Source organism: Corvus kubaryi, unplaced genomic scaffold (genome assembly GCF_017639235.1).
Source record: "Corvus kubaryi isolate FWS band 111438036 unplaced genomic scaffold, C.kubaryi_AGA036_p1.0 37201, whole genome shotgun sequence".
Classification (NCBI taxonomy): Eukaryota; Metazoa; Chordata; class Aves; order Passeriformes; family Corvidae; genus Corvus; species Corvus kubaryi.
The window spans coordinates 943,945-964,781 of NW_024581058.1; the positions used below are offsets into that span (position 1 = coordinate 943,945).

General features: G+C 41.9%; 1 protein-coding gene across 4 annotated transcripts in view; it reads right to left on the reverse strand.

Annotated features, from left to right (window-relative positions):
- The window catches only part of ANO1 (anoctamin 1), a 66,629-nt gene that overhangs the window by 10,090 nt on the left and 35,702 nt on the right, over positions 1-20,837 (reverse strand). Inside the window, exons 7-19 of one of the 4 annotated variants that reach the window (XM_042022427.1) lie at positions 20,569-20,620; positions 18,006-18,071; positions 17,454-17,509; positions 15,918-15,959; positions 12,819-12,883; positions 12,143-12,277; positions 10,702-10,862; positions 7,946-8,028; positions 6,329-6,340; positions 5,455-5,526; positions 2,308-2,382; positions 705-906; positions 132-243 (exon numbers count right to left, since the gene is read on the reverse strand). In XM_042022427.1, coding sequence (XP_041878361.1) covers positions 132-243; positions 705-906; positions 2,308-2,382; positions 5,455-5,526; positions 6,329-6,340; positions 7,946-8,028; positions 10,702-10,862; positions 12,143-12,277; positions 12,819-12,883; positions 15,918-15,959; positions 17,454-17,509; positions 18,006-18,071; positions 20,569-20,620 — 1,133 coding nt within the window. The remainder of the gene's footprint in view (positions 1-131; positions 244-704; positions 907-2,307; positions 2,383-5,454; positions 5,527-6,328; positions 6,341-7,945; positions 8,029-10,701; positions 10,863-12,142; positions 12,278-12,818; positions 12,884-15,917; positions 15,960-17,453; positions 17,510-18,005; positions 18,072-20,568; positions 20,621-20,837) is intronic. The other 3 variants (XM_042022428.1, XM_042022429.1, XM_042022430.1) reach the window with 3 other exon arrangements.

Here is a 20,837-nt window from a genome sequence, read left to right on the forward strand (position 1 = left end):
GTTATAAACATCAGATAGATTTTATACTTTCCATATTTGATTCCTGATGCCTTGGAGTGGGACCACCTAAAGCTGAGGCCTGAAAAGGCCTCCAACAAGCTGAAACCCCGAGCAGCCCTTTCATGACTCACCGGCCCTTGAAGAAAGCCACGTAGAAAATGGGGGTGTAGGCGTTGACAAATTTCAGCAGGAAAGCCTTGAAAATCAGCCGCTCCTCGAAGTTCTTGTCAGTCTTTGGTACCTCTGGAACCAATGGGGCATGGAAGAGAAATGTTAAGGAATTATCCTACCTGGAAACATTTCAAGATCTTATAAATGTGGGTTTTGGACAACATCAGCCACCTTTTAAACAAAGGTATATATTTATAAAGGTATATATATATAAAAGCTGTGGCTATACTGAGGTCAGTGGTCAATTTGCTGAGGATCCCACCAGTCAGACACATTACAGCAGCAATTCCAGTTGCATTCCACACCTGCCTGACCTTCATGACAATCATTTGTAGATGGGCGAAAACTTAACCTGAAAAGATTTCCGGACCTTTTTGTTATGGATAATTTTTTGGAAATAATTAAAAAAAAAAAAAAGTTCTACAGTGGCATTTTAGCCACAAATTTGAACGTCCCTGCCTCTGCTCATGAGCCCCAGTCATCTGGGTGCTCTGATTTAAACCCCTTTCAGCAAGCTGAGGGCTCCAACGCACCGATCTGCGTGAGCCACCGGGCGATGCAGCCGTACACCTCGTCCAGGATGATGATGACCACCAGGTTGATGATGACGGCGGTGGCGGTGACGGTGACGCGAACACTGGAGCGCCCTGAGGGCGTGGAGCTGATGGCCAGGGCAGCGGCCGTGGAGATCCTGTAGATGATCACTCCGAACACGATGGCGAACGTCAGCCCGACCTGCGAGGAAGGACCGCCCAAAACCTTACCAAAGATGTACCTTTCAACGCTTGCTTTGGGATTTAGAAATAACCTTACAAAAGGGACCTCTGGGCCACACCCCAAGGCCCCCATTTCTGCTTTAAGGCTTTGAGGAACTGTGGGAAAGGATCCTCTTTTGTTACTTGAAGATCACATGAAAAAAAAAGACACCATGATGCCACAATCACAGGCAAAAGGCTTTTTTTTTTTTTTTAAGGCACCTAAATGTAAACTCCTTGCTTAGCAGTATTAAAAAATACTGCATATTGCTAATAAATAAATTCTAAAATACTGTATATTGCTAATGAATATAAATAATAATTGTAATTAATATAAATACTAATATTAAAAGTATTAGTGTGCTTGTTTTCGGCCCCAACACCAGCGGCATATACACACGGAATTTCCTCTTTGATATACCAAAAAAGCCAAATTTGAAACAAAGAGGAGTAGTTCAGCTGCACTCTACACACCAGCCTTCAAATCCCTTACTCAGGCTCGCTGTGCTTTCATAATCACAAACTGAAATTAAATCTGATTAAATCAACACACTTCCTGGCACAGTAAAATCCCTCTCAACTTTTCAGTGCTTAAATAGAGGAATGATTTTAAAGCATGGTTCTCAAAAGGTATTGATTCTTCAGCTGAAAATATGAGATTTGTTGCATTTCCGGTGTCTGAAAACACAAAAATTAAAAAATCCCAACCCTAAACCAAAATCCCTATCCCAAGGAACCAAATTAATTGACTTACTCTGGTGAATTTTACCTTTGGAAAGGGTTTAAGCTTCTATTTATCTCTCTGCCAATCTGTTCCATGACTTGAATTATTATTATTTCTGTCAACATTTGTTTTAAATGCTGATGCTTTATCAGCAAATTGAAGAAGGCTGTTCTCATCATTATTTTACCTTTTCCTTGAATTAAGTGCTCTGTTTGCAATTCTACTGTTAGATGGTATAGCTCCAAATTTGAATGATTAATTAAAAATCCTTGCAATTATGATTGCAACTGGCAACGTCATTTCTTTCCAAAAGTTTGATTATAAAAATTATGTTGGTCTCTACTTCCCGACCACTCTCTGAGAGGCCTCTCTGTGCTTTTTAAGTTTCATCCCATCAGTGGTGGTGGGAATTTCCATTTCTGTCACCTTGTTTTCCCCCACCCTATTTTAGTATTCTTTTTTCTTTATTGGAAAGAGACAGCAAAGTAGAAATTCAAGCTCTAGAAAATATTTTAGATCACAAACCAATAAAATGTTTGAATTTTTCACTGGGAGAAAGCCATTGGGAACCACGTCCACCTGATATATTTTCTATCACTTCCCTTCCTTACAACGACTCAGTAATAAAAATTTCAGGTTTTGCCAGGTGATGCTTACCATGAAGATGATGCCAACAAAATTGGTTAAATAGGCTGGAAAACGGTCCTTCCATGTCAGCTTCTCTTTATCCGTCTAAAATTTTTTTTTGAGGGGGGAAAAAAACGTACATTTAATAAAGAAGGAGAGTGTGATTTTGCACATGTGATGAAAACAGAAAGGGGGAAGAAAAGGCTGGCAAAACCACAACCAGTTAGAGGATGCAGACACAGTGTTTACAGCCACAATTCCACAGAGGCAAATTGTTTACTCCGTATCCAGGTTCAGACTGGTCAAGCGCCTGCGCTGGGAGTATAAATAAATCAGATTTTTCTGTGTACTTTTTGAAGGAAACATGCAAATAGGCTGTCATAAACCATGAAGTAAGGTCTCTCTTGCTGTTAAATATTTTCTTTTGCTTTCCCTAGAAAAATCCCCCTCCTTCCTCTCTTCCTCCACAGTTAATATTTGCAGCTCTGCTGTTGCACAGCTGGCTCCACTGAAATACAGATTTAGGTATTAAATTAATTCATGCTATGGAGTAGCTCCAAGGTGAACACTCAGTTGACAGGGAAGATCTAGTTTTGGTGGGTGGTAAGACTTGAAATTCCTTTGATATGAGTGATTTTTAATTTTACCTGGCTATTCCCACAGTATTCAATGGACTACACTAAGAGGAATTATGGAAGGGGGGCTGGAATGAAGTGATCTTTAAGGTCCCTTCCAACCCAAACCATTTTGTGATTTTCTATATAACAAGTCTATATTCTCTGAATTCCCTTGATCCAGCCAATCAGCCCCTGCCTGAATTTGGCTTCCAGAAATTCATTTACAAGAGCATTGCTCCTCTGGAGTCCTTCACAAACTTGGATGCCCGGAATTGTTTCGAAACACCAGAAAATCAACAACAAAAGAAACATGGTAGAAGATGATGCACACGTTGTAATGCACATAAAAATACTGCTCAAATTCTATTTTTAGGACATGCACATTGTCTCAGGGAAGTGCAAGAGACTCTTTCAACACATGGCCCATGCTCCACTGCAAAACAGAACATCCAGGATGGGAAATCTAAGATTAGCCATGCAGTGCCATTCCCAACTCATAGAACAGCATCCCAAAAAGTGCTGAAGGAACAAGGGGAGGAAGGGGAAGAAACCCAGAACTGAATGTGAATATTAAACAAAGGTTCAACAGCCAAAAACAAATTGATTTGTGTCTTCCATAATTACTCATAATTTGAGTTTCTTCATAAGTTTGAATAAAAAGAACCAATTTCACCCCAGCCATGACTGTCTTAACTCTTTGTCTCCATTTGTTTGCTGTCTCTTCTGGAAAATATCGGTGCTTCTGATGGCAGTCAAAGGAAACAGAAAAGGGTCGGGCAATATGGCATTACAAAGCACTGCTCAATTAATTCCATCAATTAATTCCATATTCTCTACTGGCACAGCACTTTAGCACAAGTGAATGCTCTGTTAGTTTGCTTAGGGCTTGGTGTTTCAGCTTTAAGTTAATAAAGCCTAACAGCAACAAAAGACAAACGCTTGCCCCAAATCCTAGGGAACATCAGGCAATCCTAAAAGGATATTCCCTTTTAAATACAGGATTGTGCTCTGCTTTCTCTTTTATGATGTATAAACAGTGTCCAAATTTTCTTTTTCCTTTAATTTTGTTTTAAATTGGGCTTCTCTTGGAAAAGCTATAAGCAATTTCGCTTTAGCTTTAGATATTTTTTCTTTAAGAAGGTTTCCAAGTCATCTTACAACTGCTGAATTTGAACTTTAATACACTAGATCCCAATGAAAGATAACCATCAAGTCTTTCAGAAAAAAACCTCCTTTTCTCACGTTTCTCAAATTAGTAACATCCAAATTGAACACAGCCCAAAAACTTATAAATAGTCTGGTAAAAAAAAAAAAAAAAATCCTTTCTTAATTGCTCAACTTTCATTCTACAATATTAGAGGGCCACCATTCATTAATTGTCTGATTAGCCTTCCACATTTAAGACCCGAATTCTGATTATACTCAAAAGCACAGCAAGTTACAGGTTTTTTGCAGAATACAGTAAAGTCTGTATTCAAAATCATTTACCCAGCCTATCACTGGGCAGCAACCCAAATTGTTTCTCTTCTGCAAGGGACTTAAAAAGGGATTTGATTTGCATATGGCCCCGAACCACTGACACACAGCATCCTATAGATTAATGGGAACACACCACCAGCAGCTCTGTAGCATCTTTTAAGAGGAGCCCAGTGGTACTCAAGTATAATTTTTCTTTAACACCCATCTCTACGTGCTGCCCCTGAAGAGTGTATCATGTAAGCTTTGTTATTGCAGTTGTATTTTCACAGGGTTGTCATAAAATCCCAATTTAGGGAATGGTTCCACGCTGTGGTGCCGCTGGCAACAGACATGAGAGGAAACTCTGCCAACAGGTTTGGTTTTATGCTGGAGCTTCTACTTCTGTCATTAAAGCCACGGCACACAGATGGCTCAATCCTTGCAGCAAAGGGGAAATAACCTCAGGTAGGACCGGCCAGGAGAAAAGGAGCTTTTCCAAATCTTTCTGCTGCTGACAGGAAAGGAATTCCAGCCCCAGTGAAAGGGCAGGGAAGCTGCTTGTAGGGATTGCACCATCCCTTGGCAAGAGGCAGGTGCTCCTGGGATGAGTGGCAGCCCCTTTGTCACACTGGTGTAAAGAGCAAATTCCAAGCGTAAGTGAGCACTGCCTCGCTCAGTGGGATAAAAGGGAAGCTGTGTTTTCAAAAGGCAGTACTCTTCATTAATATTTTTATTTGCAGGGAAAGTTCAGCAAGAGAGAGAACTTCTCCTGAGAGGCTTTAGGTACTTTTACTGCACGGAACAAGATGGTTTGTCATAGTTTTCTCAAACTTGATTTATTAGCATTAGAGGAGCACCTCTTTGATGAGGCTCAATCAGTTTCCCTGAGCCACACTCCTGAATCTAATTAGTAAAGGCATTTCTAGATTTAATCAGGTCTCGTGCCTGCCACACCCCGAGCATCTCATGCATAGATGAAGACACCTGGAATTTAAACACAGTGAGCATTGACTATTTTTTACCTATTTCTTAGTCTTGGGTCACTGCCTGCTGTAACAACCTTCTTTTTCATAAGTGAAATAAATGAATACTTTTACCATACCTCTTTATGTTTGTGTTCTTTTCTCAGGGATTTTTCCAAAACTTTCGCTTCGTATTCTGCTCTTGGATGATCCTGTGAAAGAAGTCATATTTAATTAAAAAGCAACATTACTTATTTTCTCTATCAGCTACAGATGAACTCTCTGCAGGTCGATTTCCTGGTAATTTCTGGGTTTTCTAACTGAATTCCAATTCACTTGGTATGTCATTCATGTCAATTGATAGTTGACTATAACGAAAAAAATGTTGAATCCTGTGTCTACAGCAGCAACTGCAGAATGATTTGGACAGCAATGTGCAGATTAAATTTAATATATGAGATATGCAGCGCAACCTGCAGACAGAATGGCTCATGATGCTTGGATTTTATTACCTCTATTTTTGATAAAAGTTAAATGTCAGTTACTAATTTCAGTGATCCTCAGCTCATGAGGGGATTATTTTTCTGCTGTAAGTATGCAAAATACTTGGCTTTGGGATCCCATAAAATTGTCAGGTGGGGTGTTCCCCTAATTCTGTCCTGGACAGCATCCACAGATTCTCCATCTGCATTGCAGGAGAAGGTGCAGGAGACACTTGGAAGTAAGAGACAGCCAAAAGATTGAGGAAGATTCATGGATTCAGAATTCCCGATAATTACGCATTCATAAAAGAGTCAGAATTCAAAATTATGCATTGGATGGGAAACAGAACGGAGCTGAAAAAAGTCTGAACAAGTGGAGAGGGGAAAGGTGTAAAGGCAAAGCAATCAGTGGGAGTTCTAAAGAAAATCTGATGCTTGAAAAAGGAGAAATGGAGATCAAAAGATGGCATTCATCAGTAGACATGGAATAAAAAAGGTAGGAGTGATTTTAAAAAAAAAATGTTTTCCAAACCTTGACTGCCTCCTTCAGGAAACCAGAAAAAACCCACGAAAACCAAGAAAAAACAAATAAAACAAATAAACAAAAATTTGATTACTGAACCGTTGCAGGTCATATTGTATTTATATATTAAAAATTACATAAAGCAAACATAGTTACAGTGGATGGTTAGACACTACCAGAGAAAAACCAGTCTATTCATGTTCCATATTATTTAACATTACTGAAAGTACTGTATGAACCAGGCATCCCTAAAACCACCAGAAAATGAGATACTTTGGGCTTTAGCATTTCACTCAAAACCCCGACTGTTCAACATGATTCTAGCTTAAGTTTCCCCCCAAATCAGAAACAGGAGAATCTTAAATTCTGCGCTAAACCCGTGACCGTATTCTTTATCACTGCCCAAAACACAGAATAAAATATACTGTATTGACAGCTGCTGGTTTGGCTGTGCAGAGCTCTGAACTCAGACACTGGAAAGATACACTTAATCCTCTCCCCTTTCATGTATGCTAACAAGTTACCAAAAATAAAGGAGTATATAGTGTCCAGGAAATAAATCCCTATATTCTCTCCCAGTAAATAGGTATGGACCAGTACAGAGGTTGCTGGCACAGGGCACCTAAATATGTTGTGGAGCAGATAAACATATTGAGGGGAGATAATTCCAGCAGAAAGGCTTTGGGGGCGAGGGGAGCGACGGCTGTGCCAGGCTCAGCGAGCTGCAGGGTGTCAGACCCAGGGCTGGTGAGGTTTGTGTTGCACGTGAGCAGTGCTTGTTGTGTATCTGTTTAGGACATCTAGGGACGTGACAAGGGAGCTCATACTTCTTTTAATAACAGCAGCAGGGCAAGGCTGGGGGCTGGGACTGTGCTCTGCTCCGGGAAGGTGTCTCCTTTATTTTTTGCGAAGCGGCAAAATCGAAACCAAAAAGGTGGGAAACAGTTTCTCAGCTGACTGAGGGTTTTCTCTCCTTTCCTTCTAAAACTTCATTGATTTTTAAGATCTTCTTTTTCATACAGATTTGGCCCTTTTCTCCTTTATGCTCTTTAGCAGATTTAGCATAAACCTGGCCAGGGATATTACATTTTTTTAGCCACTGCAAAAAACTCCACCACCTCCACACCGTGTCCCTCCCCGTGCCTCAAGCCCACGTCTGGCAATGCTTCCTGAGGTATTTTCCGAGTCAGGGCTTGATCCTGCATCGTTAAAGTTAATAGGAATTTTTCAGTGCTTTTTTTTACAGCGCTGTAACTTTATCAGCTTCAATGCACGCATTTCTGATTTACAGCAGTGTGTGATGAACGAGGTCCTTGGCTCTTGGCACCCTGACTTCAGCCCAGCAGAAGGTCTGAGCTGTATATTCCATGCCTACACTGCTAGGTGTGACCCCACTACACACTTCCAAAAAAAAAAACAACCCACATTTTGTGGCTATACAATTATGTTCCCATGGCAACAGGGCTGGACTAGTCATGCTCTTGCTACAAAAACCTCAAATAGTTCATGTATAGGGATTTTCCTTCCTTCTAAAGGATGGTACCCTCCCAGGAACACGAGGCAAAGTCTGCAAGGTCAGGGCAACAGCACAGTGGAAAGCAAAGAGTCAGAACTGAAGGGACAAACCTCCTCCTCTTCAAACCCAGTCAGGTCCCACCTGTAGTTGAGGCGCATCTGTTTTCTCTTCCAGTGCTCCATAAAGGTGGCAGCTGAAACAACAGTTTAACATACAACACATATTACCACATAACTTCATTTCTGCTCTCTTTTATTCAGCAGTCATGTCTGGCTGGGAAACACTGATGTGCCAAGAGCCAAATGTTTTATCCAGGTAAGCTGAAAAAAGGGTGTTTGTTACATCCACAGCTTCAGGTAGGAAGATGCCTGTAATTTTTAAGGGGTCTAAGAAAGTCAGGCAGCCAAACTTATTTAAATATTTGTACTTGTGACTAATGATATTGTTGGTCTTCAACTGCATATCGTTTCATCTGTGAGTCCAGAAAACCTGAGTCTTACCTGTACAAAATAGGAATGATTTCACTTGCACTGATGGTAGAGTTATTCCCTCAAAGATATCAAGATAGAGCAATTTAATGTCATTATAATCACATCCATCTAGTGGTCACAATAGTGTGGTTGCCTCTAAACATCACACCCAAACCCAAACACTCCTGTGAAAGCTGCATATGGGCAGGCTGTGAAAGAGGAAGCCTTTAAGAGTTTCAGTCATTAAAAACCTGGCTATTTTCTATTTGATGGAGAAGGCTCAGAGAAAAAAAACCTCACTAAAGCTGTTCTTGAGTCCCAATGAATGATCCCAGTCTATATCAGTCTATCTGCCCCTGAGACCGAGCGAGTTCTCAGAGGACATATTTAGATGCTGAGAATACACCAGCGTTGTATAATAAATAAGTGATTATGAAAGAGGCAAGTCTACCAAGAAATGGTGCTCCCAGGGGAGCTTCCCACAGTGAGTATTAACAGATGTGCTCAGAAACGTTCACATCCAGAAAAAACAGAGGCAGGGAGAGGGTAACAAAGTTGAACAGAGAGGAAAGGACACCCTCTTGACTGGAGCCAGGCTGGGGCCATGACATTCATTCGCCTTCCAAGCGAAACTCTCACGTGGAAAAGCTACAGCTGAGGCCCTTCACAAGCCACAGGCTTCCTGTGAATCAGGATGGCCAGAGCTGTGTCTTGAGAGGGTCCCTGTCAGGGATCTGGAATTGCCTCCCCTCTCCTCGCTGCCGCCGGCAGTTCTCACGCTGGCTGGGGGCTGCGGCTCCCATTTACAGCCAGAAAGATGGAAAACGAATGAGAGGCTGCTGGAAAGCCTCCCGTGGCACTGGTTTACAACAGGGCAAAAGGAGAGAGAGGACAGTGTCTGGAATGCTGGGTTGTTTCAGGAGCCCTGGGGGAAGATGCCAGGGAGCTGCACCCCCGCTCTGCCACAAGCACCTGCACTCTCCTACTTCAACTCCACATGAATTTAAAAATACAAATTCAAAACTAGGTGGAGAAAGTTCTTCATTTTCCAGCTGAAAAAGACCTCTTTGAAACAACATTTGTTTTATATGGTATTGTACCACAACAAAGCTTTGTGTTGACTCCAAAGTGCTTGAGGAGTTTCACATCCCACTTCAAAACCCTCTCAAATTTTGTGCAGGGCCCAGAACCCGGCTTCTGCCAATCTGCCTTACTTTGCACAAGAGTGCAAAAAAATGGATGAAGAGACCCATAGTTGCTTGCTGTGGAAAGTGAGACAAACTGTTACTTTTTGGACAACAGGACAACATGCCAAGATCCATGTGGGGCTCACGATAATGGAAAATGAGGGAGACTAAAGCTGACATTTGACTTTCCTTGTGGTACCTGATAATAAGCTCTCAGTGCTGCAGCTAAAACAGTGTTATCCCAACCACAGACCTTGGCCAAGAATTTAAATTAAATTATGTTCAATTGTACTTAAATCAGTTCAGATGAATGGTAATGTACAAACAGTTCCCAGTGTACTGGAAGAGATAAAAGCTCAGGGTGTATTACTGGGATGAAATATAATCCAGAACAGGTTATGTTAATTCACAACGAGGTGTACAGGGTTGTGCTGCTCTCAGTGCTGCTGGGAATATGTGGCCATCAAAGCTCCTCTCCCGCAGAGCCCATTCCTGGGGAAGGGAGGTTCCCCATCCCTCCTCCAGCAGGGAGGGGAGAAGCCCTCCAAACCATTCCTGAAGACATCCTCACAAAGTTTTCATGAGAGGGTTCATATTTTGACCCAAGTGCCAGAGACATGCCCAGAAAGGGCTCAAAGCACGAGGGCCGCATCAGGATCAGGAAAAATCCCTCTCCACCACTGTTCCCTCTTCCCAGTCTCCTTGCATGATGTCTGCCTGCTGATAAACCTAATTGCATCTCGGAGCACACTTGGGAATCAATGTTGGTTTGTCCTGAAGACGCTAAAGGCCATTACACTTCCCCTCGGAGCCCTCCCCTCAACCCCCGAGTACATTAATACATTTCTTCTCTAATGTTCTAAAGTGGAAGCTGGCTCTGCAAAGAGATTTTTTTTTGGCAAGCTGTGCAATCCCTTTAATGAAATTTTGACATACCACGCAGCAGTTTTATGACAGATGCTTAACAATTTCATTTGCTATTCAGCTTGAGCAACTTTTTGAATTTTAGCCTCCAGTCCAGAATATAAATTTGGGTGTGACAGTTTCATGGGAAAGGAAAAAAAAAAAAGGAAGAAGAAGAAAAAGAAAATGAGAGGTTCTTTGTATCATTAACTGCCTGTGTATAAATATACTGCTCTATCTCCTCTGTTTCTTCCTGTTGTATTTTAAATAATTAAAAGCTTAACATCAAGGCATAGATCTTCTTACCCCAGAGAGCCATGAAGACTGAGAAGAAGACAGTTGCAGGGTTATCAAACAGATGACTCGCACGGGCAGTGGCACAAGCAGAGCTCATCTTCCAGTAACTGCACGTTTTGTCACACAAGGGACACATGGTGATGTTGTTGCTCTGGTCACACATCTCCATACTGCAACAAAGCCACAAGAGAAGGGAACAGCACGGTCAGGATGGCTCCAGCTTCGTGCTCTGGTCATCTGTTCTCCTCTGGACAGCAGCAGTTTCTGTAGGATCATTGGATCCAATTCTACACCGCTGCAGGGGCTGAAATCCTCATGTAAGGCTGTCTCCCTCCCTCCCTCCCTCCTTCCCCAGCTCTATTTCCATTCCAGGGAATAAGAGGGAACATTAAGAAAGGCATAAGGCTCTATGCTTTCTACTCTAAGATCTTACAGAATAAAATAAAATAAAATAAAATAAAAATAAAATAAAATAAAAATAAAATAAAACACTCTTGTTTTGAAATACGAACTACAGTGATAGATAAGGTACAAGGGAAGTGCTGAACATCAAGAGACTGGAGTTCAACCAATTTATCTCCTCTGTGCTCCATCTGTGAAATAGCAACAGTGACCCTCCCTTTGACTTCAACTTCAACTGTTGGAAGAACTACAAAGCAATCTTAACGAACAAAAAAAAAATTTAATCTATTTTTTGGTATCCATTATCTGCTTTGTTATTCAGGGCTGGTGCTCGTTGTACAACCCTGTAATTTGCATCTCCAGCTGATGATGCATGCAGGGCAAATAATGCAAAATCAGAGGGCTTTAAAAATGTTCTAATATGAAACTTGCTAAAAGATTAAAAGTAGGAGGACATCCAGATTTTGTTGATGTGATCACAGTAGCTTATTTGAGGGATGTGTATTCTTGATGCATCTCTCTGTCACACAATGCCCTCCTCAGCACTCTGTGCTGGGAAGCACCAAACCCCCTCATTAGCAGAATTTTGCTGGTTTGTTTTAACATAATGATCTGAGTTAGGGAAAAAGAAACAACCACCTGAGCAACCGGCCAAGAATTATTTTTAGGACATCAATGCAAACTCCCCAAGTAATATTAGCAATAAATGCTAATGAGATAGAAATGGGCTGTTCTGTGCCCTTGGGAAAGCTCCATGGCTTACTGGAAGCTGAGATCAGTGGGGCCTGTGGAGGTGGATTAATTTTAAGCACAGCTTCCAAAAGATAAAGCGTGAGGATGGAGGGTTTTAGGAGCACACATAGACAGACCTCAGGAACAGGGATTGGGGTGTCAGGATGTGGGTGGCACAGGGCGAGATGCAGGAACAAGAAACCACAATTTCAGCTGTGCTCGGCCTGGATATTACTGACAAAACATTTCTAAAGCAAAGCAACTTTGAGCTTCCAGTGCCCTCCAACAACAGAATCTATTTATTCATCCATTTTACCTGGGTATATTCTCATCCACAGTTGCACAGCCATACAGGAAAACGATAATCCCTACAATTGAAGCTGGAATGAGCATTTGTGTATAAACTCCCAGCCAGGCAAAATATAGCCCGATCTTCTCTCCAAAGTATTTTCTGAAATACATTTAGAAAAAAAAGAAAAAGAAATGAGAGAGAGAGAGAGAAATGTTTCCTACTTCTTAAAATATAACGTGGCTAAAATTATGAATCGCATCTGTATTAGGCATGGAGAAAGGAAGATCTGATGACCTGTGGGAATTTTTTTCTTCTCAGAGGACTCTCTTTCTCATGATGCTTGGAGTCCATCCAGAGATACAGGCACCCTGAAAACTAGTTTGTCCCACTGGTCATTTTTTCCCCCCACTGTGTTTCTGCTGTGCAAATTGGTGTCTTTGGACCTTCTGTGAGTGAATCCTCTTAAAAAGGCACCTCATTTTCATCAGAGAGCCTCAGGTCTTATCATGAGCAAACAAAATTAATTAAAAATATGTCCCCCGCAAGCTTTCACACTGTGTGGGCTATATCAGCACATTTTAACTCCCAGAGAACTCCTTTTCTCCCAGTGAATTTCCCACTCTCTGGCACGGGCACGAGCATCCCTGCAGAGCTTCAGCTCTGCCCCGGGGCAACTCGACCCCAAGGGCTGAACTCTCACCTCACCAGGTCGATGGGCTGGTATTTATAAAACACTCCGTAGCTCGCCCACTCCTCACACAGCAGCTGGAAAACAGAAGGGCAAGAGAAAGGTGAGAGCTAAAGCACCAGTGGGTTCTCCTCGGGCGGCTGCAGGGCCCACAGCTCCGGCCTCACCACCTCGGGGTTTCAGCCCAAATCGTGCCAACACACGCAGCCTGCATTAAGTATTAAAAGTCAATGTGATGGTTTGGCGTGCTCCAACAGAGTGATGAATTCCAGCACATTAAAAGGCTCTTCAGCAGCCAGACTGATGGACAGTCTGGTCCAGGGAGAGCAATGCTGGCTCTGTGATCCGTAGGCCCAACCACCCTCTGGAGGAAGAACCTTCTCACATCCTACCTCAGCCTCCCCTGACACAACTTCAGGCCATTTTGCTACAACAAATATATAGTTCAGCATCCAGCAAGAGGTGCGGGGCTGAGGTGCCTCAAAGGCTGCATTTAAGATTTTTTTCAGCTTTAAACCACAAGAAGACAATGATTTCCAGTCTTCCTTTTTGTCAGGATATGGGCCAAGGGAAACAATGATCCCCGTTACTGATTTGCAAAACTGAATCCCTCACAAAAACAGGTTCCTCTGAGACCTTCAACTTATCCTTTATTCTGTAAAATATATAAATAGTGCTTCTCAAACCTGATTTTTTTCCCTTATTCAATTCAGCCAACAGAGTGAACAAGAAATCAAACTCAATGGGGAACCAAGACCAAAACCAGTAGCAGTATAGGGAGGACAACAGGATTAATCTTGTTCCTAGACCAAACAGGATGTTATTCCCTGAACTCCAGGCTATTTTATCATGGGAAACTTGACAGATCTCAAACTCCTACATGTCTCCAGTGAAATGCAGTGGAGAAAAGAAGGGTAGACCAGAGACACGGCCCATGCCCATTCCTCCTGGTCACATTTGATCACAGAGAAGTCCCACAGCAAACAACGTTCCTAGAACAATTTTGGAATTCTCCTGCCAAACCACTAACAGAGAATTTCCAAGCTGTACTTATACAAATGGCTTGGCTCATTAAAAAAAAAACAAAACAACAAAAAACACCAAGAAACTTCTCAGCTTTTACAGAAATATGACATCAAAAATATAAGTTGGCTGTGGGTTTTCCCCTCTGCAACCCAAAGTCATTAGCCATTAATAATTTCCTTACAACAGTAAGAGCAGGAACTGAAACTTAACAGCAGGCCTTTATTAAACAGCAACATTCTTGCAAACTTTATTTTTATTCTGCTTTAGGTTTCTTTCAACCACATTTTCCAAAAGTTTAAGGCCAACTGCCTGTGTCTCGGAGGCAATGATCTGGGACACCTCAACATGCACATGCAGCACTAGCTAAGCCCCTTTGTTTTATATATATTTTTTTAAGATTTCATTTTTAAAACTAAGTTTATGGTGGAAATTAGATTCCTTTTCTGTGATCTAAGCTGGCCAGACGTATCAGGAAAACACTAAGCTGAGGAGGTTTTGCATCAGTGCCATGTTTTAGTTTAGTGCAACTCGAAACCAGATTTGTGTCTAAAGTACAAATGAATTATCTCATTTATCCTGACATTTATCAGCCTGATATTCAAAGCACAGCTTCAAAGACATGATTAGAGGAGATCAGCATACTAGACCTAAATATTTACTTCATTTCTAGGCCTCAAATCTTTAATTTTCTTGTTAAAAAAAGGCACAGGCTGAGCCTAGCACTGGATAAGATTAAAGAAAGCTTCAAGAAACCAGAGAGACATGCCAAAACGCACCAAAAGATTACTTGATGGAACTGAAAGTCAAAAGCCAAGGTAAACACTTCCAAACACCCAATGAACTCGAGAAATTAATGAATTTGTGAGGTTTGAAGTAATAGCAATGAAGAAGATGACCTGGACTCTTTCAGAAAACATGGACTTACATGCTATTTTTAGTTGAGCGAAGTGTTGCTTAATAATGAAAAGACAGATGTGTGGTATTTTTAACACGAATCAATAGAGGGAGGGAAATAACATCCACTGCCTTTTGATGAGCCATTTGCACCTGAAGGACTAGCAGACTGTCCATTTTGGGAACCTATTTTTATATATAAAGCCTGAAGCTCTTTAAATCTGCTCTTCCTACGACCTGAATGACCAGAGCATTTCTCTGGAGAAAAAAAATATCATGAAACAAACAGGGAAGGCAAAGTTTCAGGTCTGAAAGCCCAGCATATACAACACCCAAATTTAGTAGCTCCTCCTGAGAGAACTGGTTGTCACCTCTCCAGTTTTTGTCTGATGCACAGACAAAAGCCACCCTTCTTTGGGGAAGTGTGATGGGGAGGATGCAGTAACTGAGCTTTGAATTTAAGAAATCAGCATTGCCACAAAGGCTGAAAAATTTGGTTTTCTTCCTCATACTTCCTTAGTATAAAGTAGTACTTCCTACTTCCTTAGGAAGAGTTCTTCCTTGGGAGAATTCCTTGTTTTATAACTTGTATTATTCCTTGTTTTAATAACTTGTTTCACCACAATGAACGTTATGTCTTTCACTATACAGACAATAAAACCACATTTTAAAGCATAACTTCAGCAGAAAGTGATGCAATGCCTCAGTGTGTACATCCACAGGGCAGCTTCTAGCTGCAGAGAACACATCAAATGTTGCTGAGGACCTCTTATTCCTGATAAATATTCAATATTTATCTTTCCCCATCACTTTTATGCTTATGTTTTCAATTGCCACTCCCTCCCATTCCTCTAGCTCTGATCCTGAAGCAGGATTTATGCCCAATACAGACACCAGAAGATGGCTGAGCATATTCTCCAGAGCGGGCCCAAAATGACATCATCTGAACTTTGAGAGGAGTTATATGTCAGTATTCTTGCCAATGTGGCATGAAATGTGTCATTACTGAGCTGGGTGCTTTATACATATCCACACTACTGGAAAACACTTTTTCTCTTAAACTTCTTGGAATTTAGTGTCTTTTTGCAGCATTTTCTGTGAGATTTTGGCAAAAACATCCAGATTGCAACAGGTGACTCTTCAGGCTGGGACTCTTGTGAATATGTTAAACCCCTCCATGCATCAACTTACTTTTCTGTCATTGGGCTCCACGTTTTCACCTTCATAGTCACCCTTTAAAAAGAGAGAAAATCTGTGTCATCCAGCAGGTTGTGCCAAGAACTGCTCTGCATCCTGCATACCCACGTCTCCCACTCACTTAATGCATCAAAACCAGAAAAAGCAATCTGTAAAATAACGCTGTATTTTAGGAGCCCATTTGTCACGGCACACTTTGTCTTCTGTCGTCGGGCACATTAGGAAAGAGCAATAGTGTCTGTCATGGGGGGAAAAGGAATGAATAAGTGATAAAGGTGGCCTAAAAATGTCAAGGGAAAGGATGCGGTGTTGCCGTGGTATTTGGGGTTCAGCTCAGTCCGCTGGAAAGAGAAGAAACCAGCTGAGAGAGCTGCTCCCTCTCCAGACTCTCCAAACACTCAGGGCTGATTAGAGCTGAGGTTTTAATTTGCAGCTATTTTTTGATATGATAAAGGAGTAATCGAAGGCAATAAATAACTTCTATACAAGACTATCAGTAGCTGTCTAAAGATGTGAGGCAAGAACACGACGAGAAGTTTATTCAACCTTTCTTTCTCGATTTCTACATGGCACTGCTGTAGTTTTTGAGCCCTGACATGTATGACAAACATCAGGCAGAAAAAGAGGCAGCTCTGTTCTTGGGTGCTCCAAGATAAAGCTCTCACAGTCCCACCTAAAACCAGTGTGAGTGTGGGGAGCAGAAAGCCAGGAAGACACACTTCACCCTCACATCCCAGGCCAGAAAATGGGCACTGGGCTCAACAGCCCTTGGACACTCACACAGGCTGTACATGAGGAGGGAGCAGCATGACTGCCACGTCCCCCTGACATCTGCCAAGCTTTTCTGTAGGCTAAGAGCATGTGTTTGTCAGTTCTAGTTGTACCCTGAACCTCTAAATCAGAAGGACACCAGCACCCAGCTGTGTGCACCTCTGACAGGATGAGGGTCCCCGCTTGGCTGTGAGTGCCACCAGAATTCCTGAGCTCTCACTGACCCTCTCAATGAGCACCACAGCTGAACACACTCTTGACATCTCACTGAGCTGCTCAGAAGCAGATTTCATCAGTAGGAAGGTCTGCAATCACATCCAGCCCCATGGAATATGGGACTTCAGATCCTTGCTTATGGTTTTTCCTGGTTGCACAGACACACAGCTACTGACACCTCTGCAGGGGGATATGGCCAAGAGAACCAGCTCCTTGGTGCCCTGGGAATGAATGTGGTTCCTGGAATTGGTGCCAGAGATCTTGGAGGCAGAAGGTCAGGAAACAACAGAGGAATTTCATTTGCTAAAACACTGAAACAACTCTTCTGACGTTCAAATTTATGATCATCAGACAGAGAACAGAGGTGTGGAATTCCTTAAAAGAGAGCAGAGGGATGGAAACAACCTGCAGAAGTTACTGCAGTCCTGACATAAGGGAGAAGGAAGTCAGTCATGTTTGGGATGATGCCACCAACACGTCACACACAAGGGATTTCTTGGTGACAGACAGCAGACGTGTAAAATACAGCACGAGATCACTTACGTCATGCAGAGGATATGCAGCACTGTAAACTCCATTGGCAAGCAGGCTGGTGATCCCTTGAAAAATAAAGACATAATAGTTATTTATAATTTCAAGGTTAGACAGCCTCACTTCATCATCCTTCCAGGAGATTTCCCTCAAAATAACAGCCATTTGATCAGATAATGATTTTGCTGCCATCTCATTCCTTTCCAGGTAGTTTCATTTTTAATCATATAGGTTATTATACATGACTCATTTTATGAAATGGAGAACTGCAGAGAGCAAGAGGAAGTCATATATATTTGAGAATCAAGAATTAGAAGCCAATGACTTGAAATTAGTCATTAAAATAAATTACATTTTCTGAAAAGTCAGTTTGATTTAAAGGCAAGCCTGAAGATTTGAAAGTGCAGCAGAAGGCTGGATCACAAGGAGAATGTGGCTGGAATTGATGGCACAGGGGAACACACATCCACACGCATCACCCACGCAAAGTTTTGAATTCAGGTTTCAGATTGATCAGAGAAATTGTAGGGAAAGCCTTTGCGAAGACCTTGGCGTAATACTTACCATATTTACCACATTTTCGTCTTTTATTTAAAAGGGCAGTTTCCTTCTTTCTTCCCTCTCCTTTCCCTGTTTACACAGCCGTTTATTAGTGACATGCATGAGGCTGAAAGCAATTAGTGCTTCATCTATTAAATGTCTGTGGCACAAGGGACTGGGAGGAGTCCTGCCTTTCCCAGGGGTGGTGTCGCTCCTTAACCAGGGGTCAGAAGGAGGAGTTGGTGTGGAAGTTTGGAGGAGCACTGCACCATTCCCAAAGGTAGCTGGACCTGGACCTTTGGAGGGCTGTAGCTCATTAATTCCCTAACGTTCTCTCCTCCAGCAGCTGCTGGCTTTAATAGAGCTACTTCCAATTCTGTTCACCACGTCTGGAGGTGCCATGTCGCCCATGAACACACATTTGGGGATGGAATGAACCAGTTTTGGGTGCTGAGTCAGAGCTAAGTCAAGCACTTGTCTTTGTGCAGGGCGACAGTGATTAATGCCAACTGAAAAAAAAAAAATATATCTATAAATCTGGCCACTGGCATTGGGGAGGATTTGAAAGGACTTAAAAAAAGAAAAGAAAAATGAGGTGTACAGTGTGCTCCATGCTGCCCATCAGTTCATGGCTAAGAAAAGAGTGTGGGACTGGATTTGAAGGAACAACGACTATGAACCTGGAACCAGCTCACTGTAGAGTCATTTCTGATTGCTCTTCAAACAAGGATTGTTCAAGTTCATTAACATTTTCGAGATACTAATCACCTGCTGCAGGAGCAGCTCCAGGAGTGCTCAGTATCTTGCGGTATCATTAATTTTCAAAGCCCTATTTAAAATTATACAGGTCTATGAATTGTCTGCAAATGTTTCCACACTCCTGGCAGAAACAACTGGTGAGCAGATAAATTATTTTCCCAGGGCTGTGAGAAGAGCTACATAGTCCCCTTCTTCAGATCTGGATTTAACAGTGAAGACAGATCCACATTTTCACAAATTTTCCTAATAAATAACAAAGGCTGCAGTGTTCCCCTGGGCAGCTGCCTTTTTCCTGCTGGGCAGCAGTGCTGCAGCATTATCTGTGTTTGTTTAAATCTGTTTGCCACCTCTGCTGGGTTGTAACCCAGCATTCCAGCCCTGGAACACAAAGGAGCTGATTGAGTTATGCTGGGCTGGCCTGATGGCATTTTCATTAGCAATACTGTGTGGCCTTGCCAGTCTCAGGTAGAAGAACCATCCAGGAATCCCAACACACTACCATCCATTAGTGTCTTCCCTATTCAACTAATCCCTGCTGTATTTCCCATTTTCTGGGGAAAAAAAAATACTCAACTGAGAAACCAGTTCCAAGGGAAGAATTCAAACTGAGCTGTGTGACCTTCCCCTTTCAAGAGTCCAAAGACGTAATTTCCAGTGAAAATGATCCAGCACCAGACTCGGAAAGGGTCTTGAAAGTCACACAATAATTTGGATTTCCCATGCTACAGAGAACAGCACTTCTGTTAATACTGGCTGGACACCAAATTTTAGTGTATATAAGGAGTCAACAATTGTGCATTGTGTGTTGCAACTTCGACACAAAAGGCAAAGCATGGAAATAATTTGTGGCGTAATTGTTCATCTATTATTTGATGTCTTTCTAAGCAGCTGATGGGTCAATATTGAACAGAACTACCTGTAATTCAAGTTCCCATTGTTTTATTGAACTGCTTGTAGGCAAATAAATGCTGTAACAGATTTCAACAGTCACCAAACATTTTCTTCCATGTTCATGCACTTTTCTCACTTTGTTTGGGAATTCACTCTTCCACCTTATTTGTTTGGATTTACAATTAACTATTTGTTAGCTTTGGTCCCACAGCCAAGTGTATACCTGTGCATCATGAGATGTAGAAAATAAAGTATATAACAGCTGAGCACAATCAGCTGCCAACAAATCTTTAAGGTGGCCTGATTTGCAGTTCATCTTTCTTATGAGTTTAATTCTTACAGCACAAACTCTAAGGCTGAAATCCTAAAGCTCTTGGTCGTGGCAGTACAAACTTCACATCCCCTGACTTGCAGCACCTGTTCTGAGGGCTGAGGTGCCCAGTTCCAGTGCAAGCTTTGGCCCCTGGCTGTTCCATGGGGCTCATCTCAGTTCCACTCCTGATGGTCATCAGTCAAGACCATTTCACTCAAGTCACTGGAAAACCATGGCACCATAAAACGTGGGGTTCCTGCTTGAAAGGAATGGGCCAAGCCACAGACTTCCACAGCAGTTGGAATTCATGGAAATACCCTCACGCATTTTAGGGAGTGTAGGACACAGAGCACATCTCATCTGCTGGTTTATGTCACCTTCCAGCCCTGCAGGGGCTATGTGCTCACTTACCATTTAATTTAGAGTCAAATCTATAAATTCACATTTGAAAAAATGTCAAACAGCTACATAAATTACATTAAATTTCCAAATAAAACAATTACATCCACATACATCAAATTAGAGAGCAGGGGAAAAACCTAAACTCCACAGCCATTTACGACATGCAATTATTTTCAATACCTGAAAAAGATATTGATCTTAAAGCTAAATAAAGTTCCTTACCCATGCTATATTTTGCTTTGGTACACGTCGTTCTTTTCAATATTTCATAAACCTACAGAAGCAGAAGCAAAGAGAGGAAAGGGTTACTTCAGACACTGCCAGTGAAAAGCACGATCTTTTTGTGTACAGCTCAAATATTGGGCCAAACCAAGATGTCGATGAAGTCATCATTCTTTAATAAAAGTCATGGTATTCAGGAGAGCAGGGCTCGGAGCTCTCCGTACTGTGCTTTCTGTACAGGAGAGAAAAGCTTAGCTAAATAGTCAGCC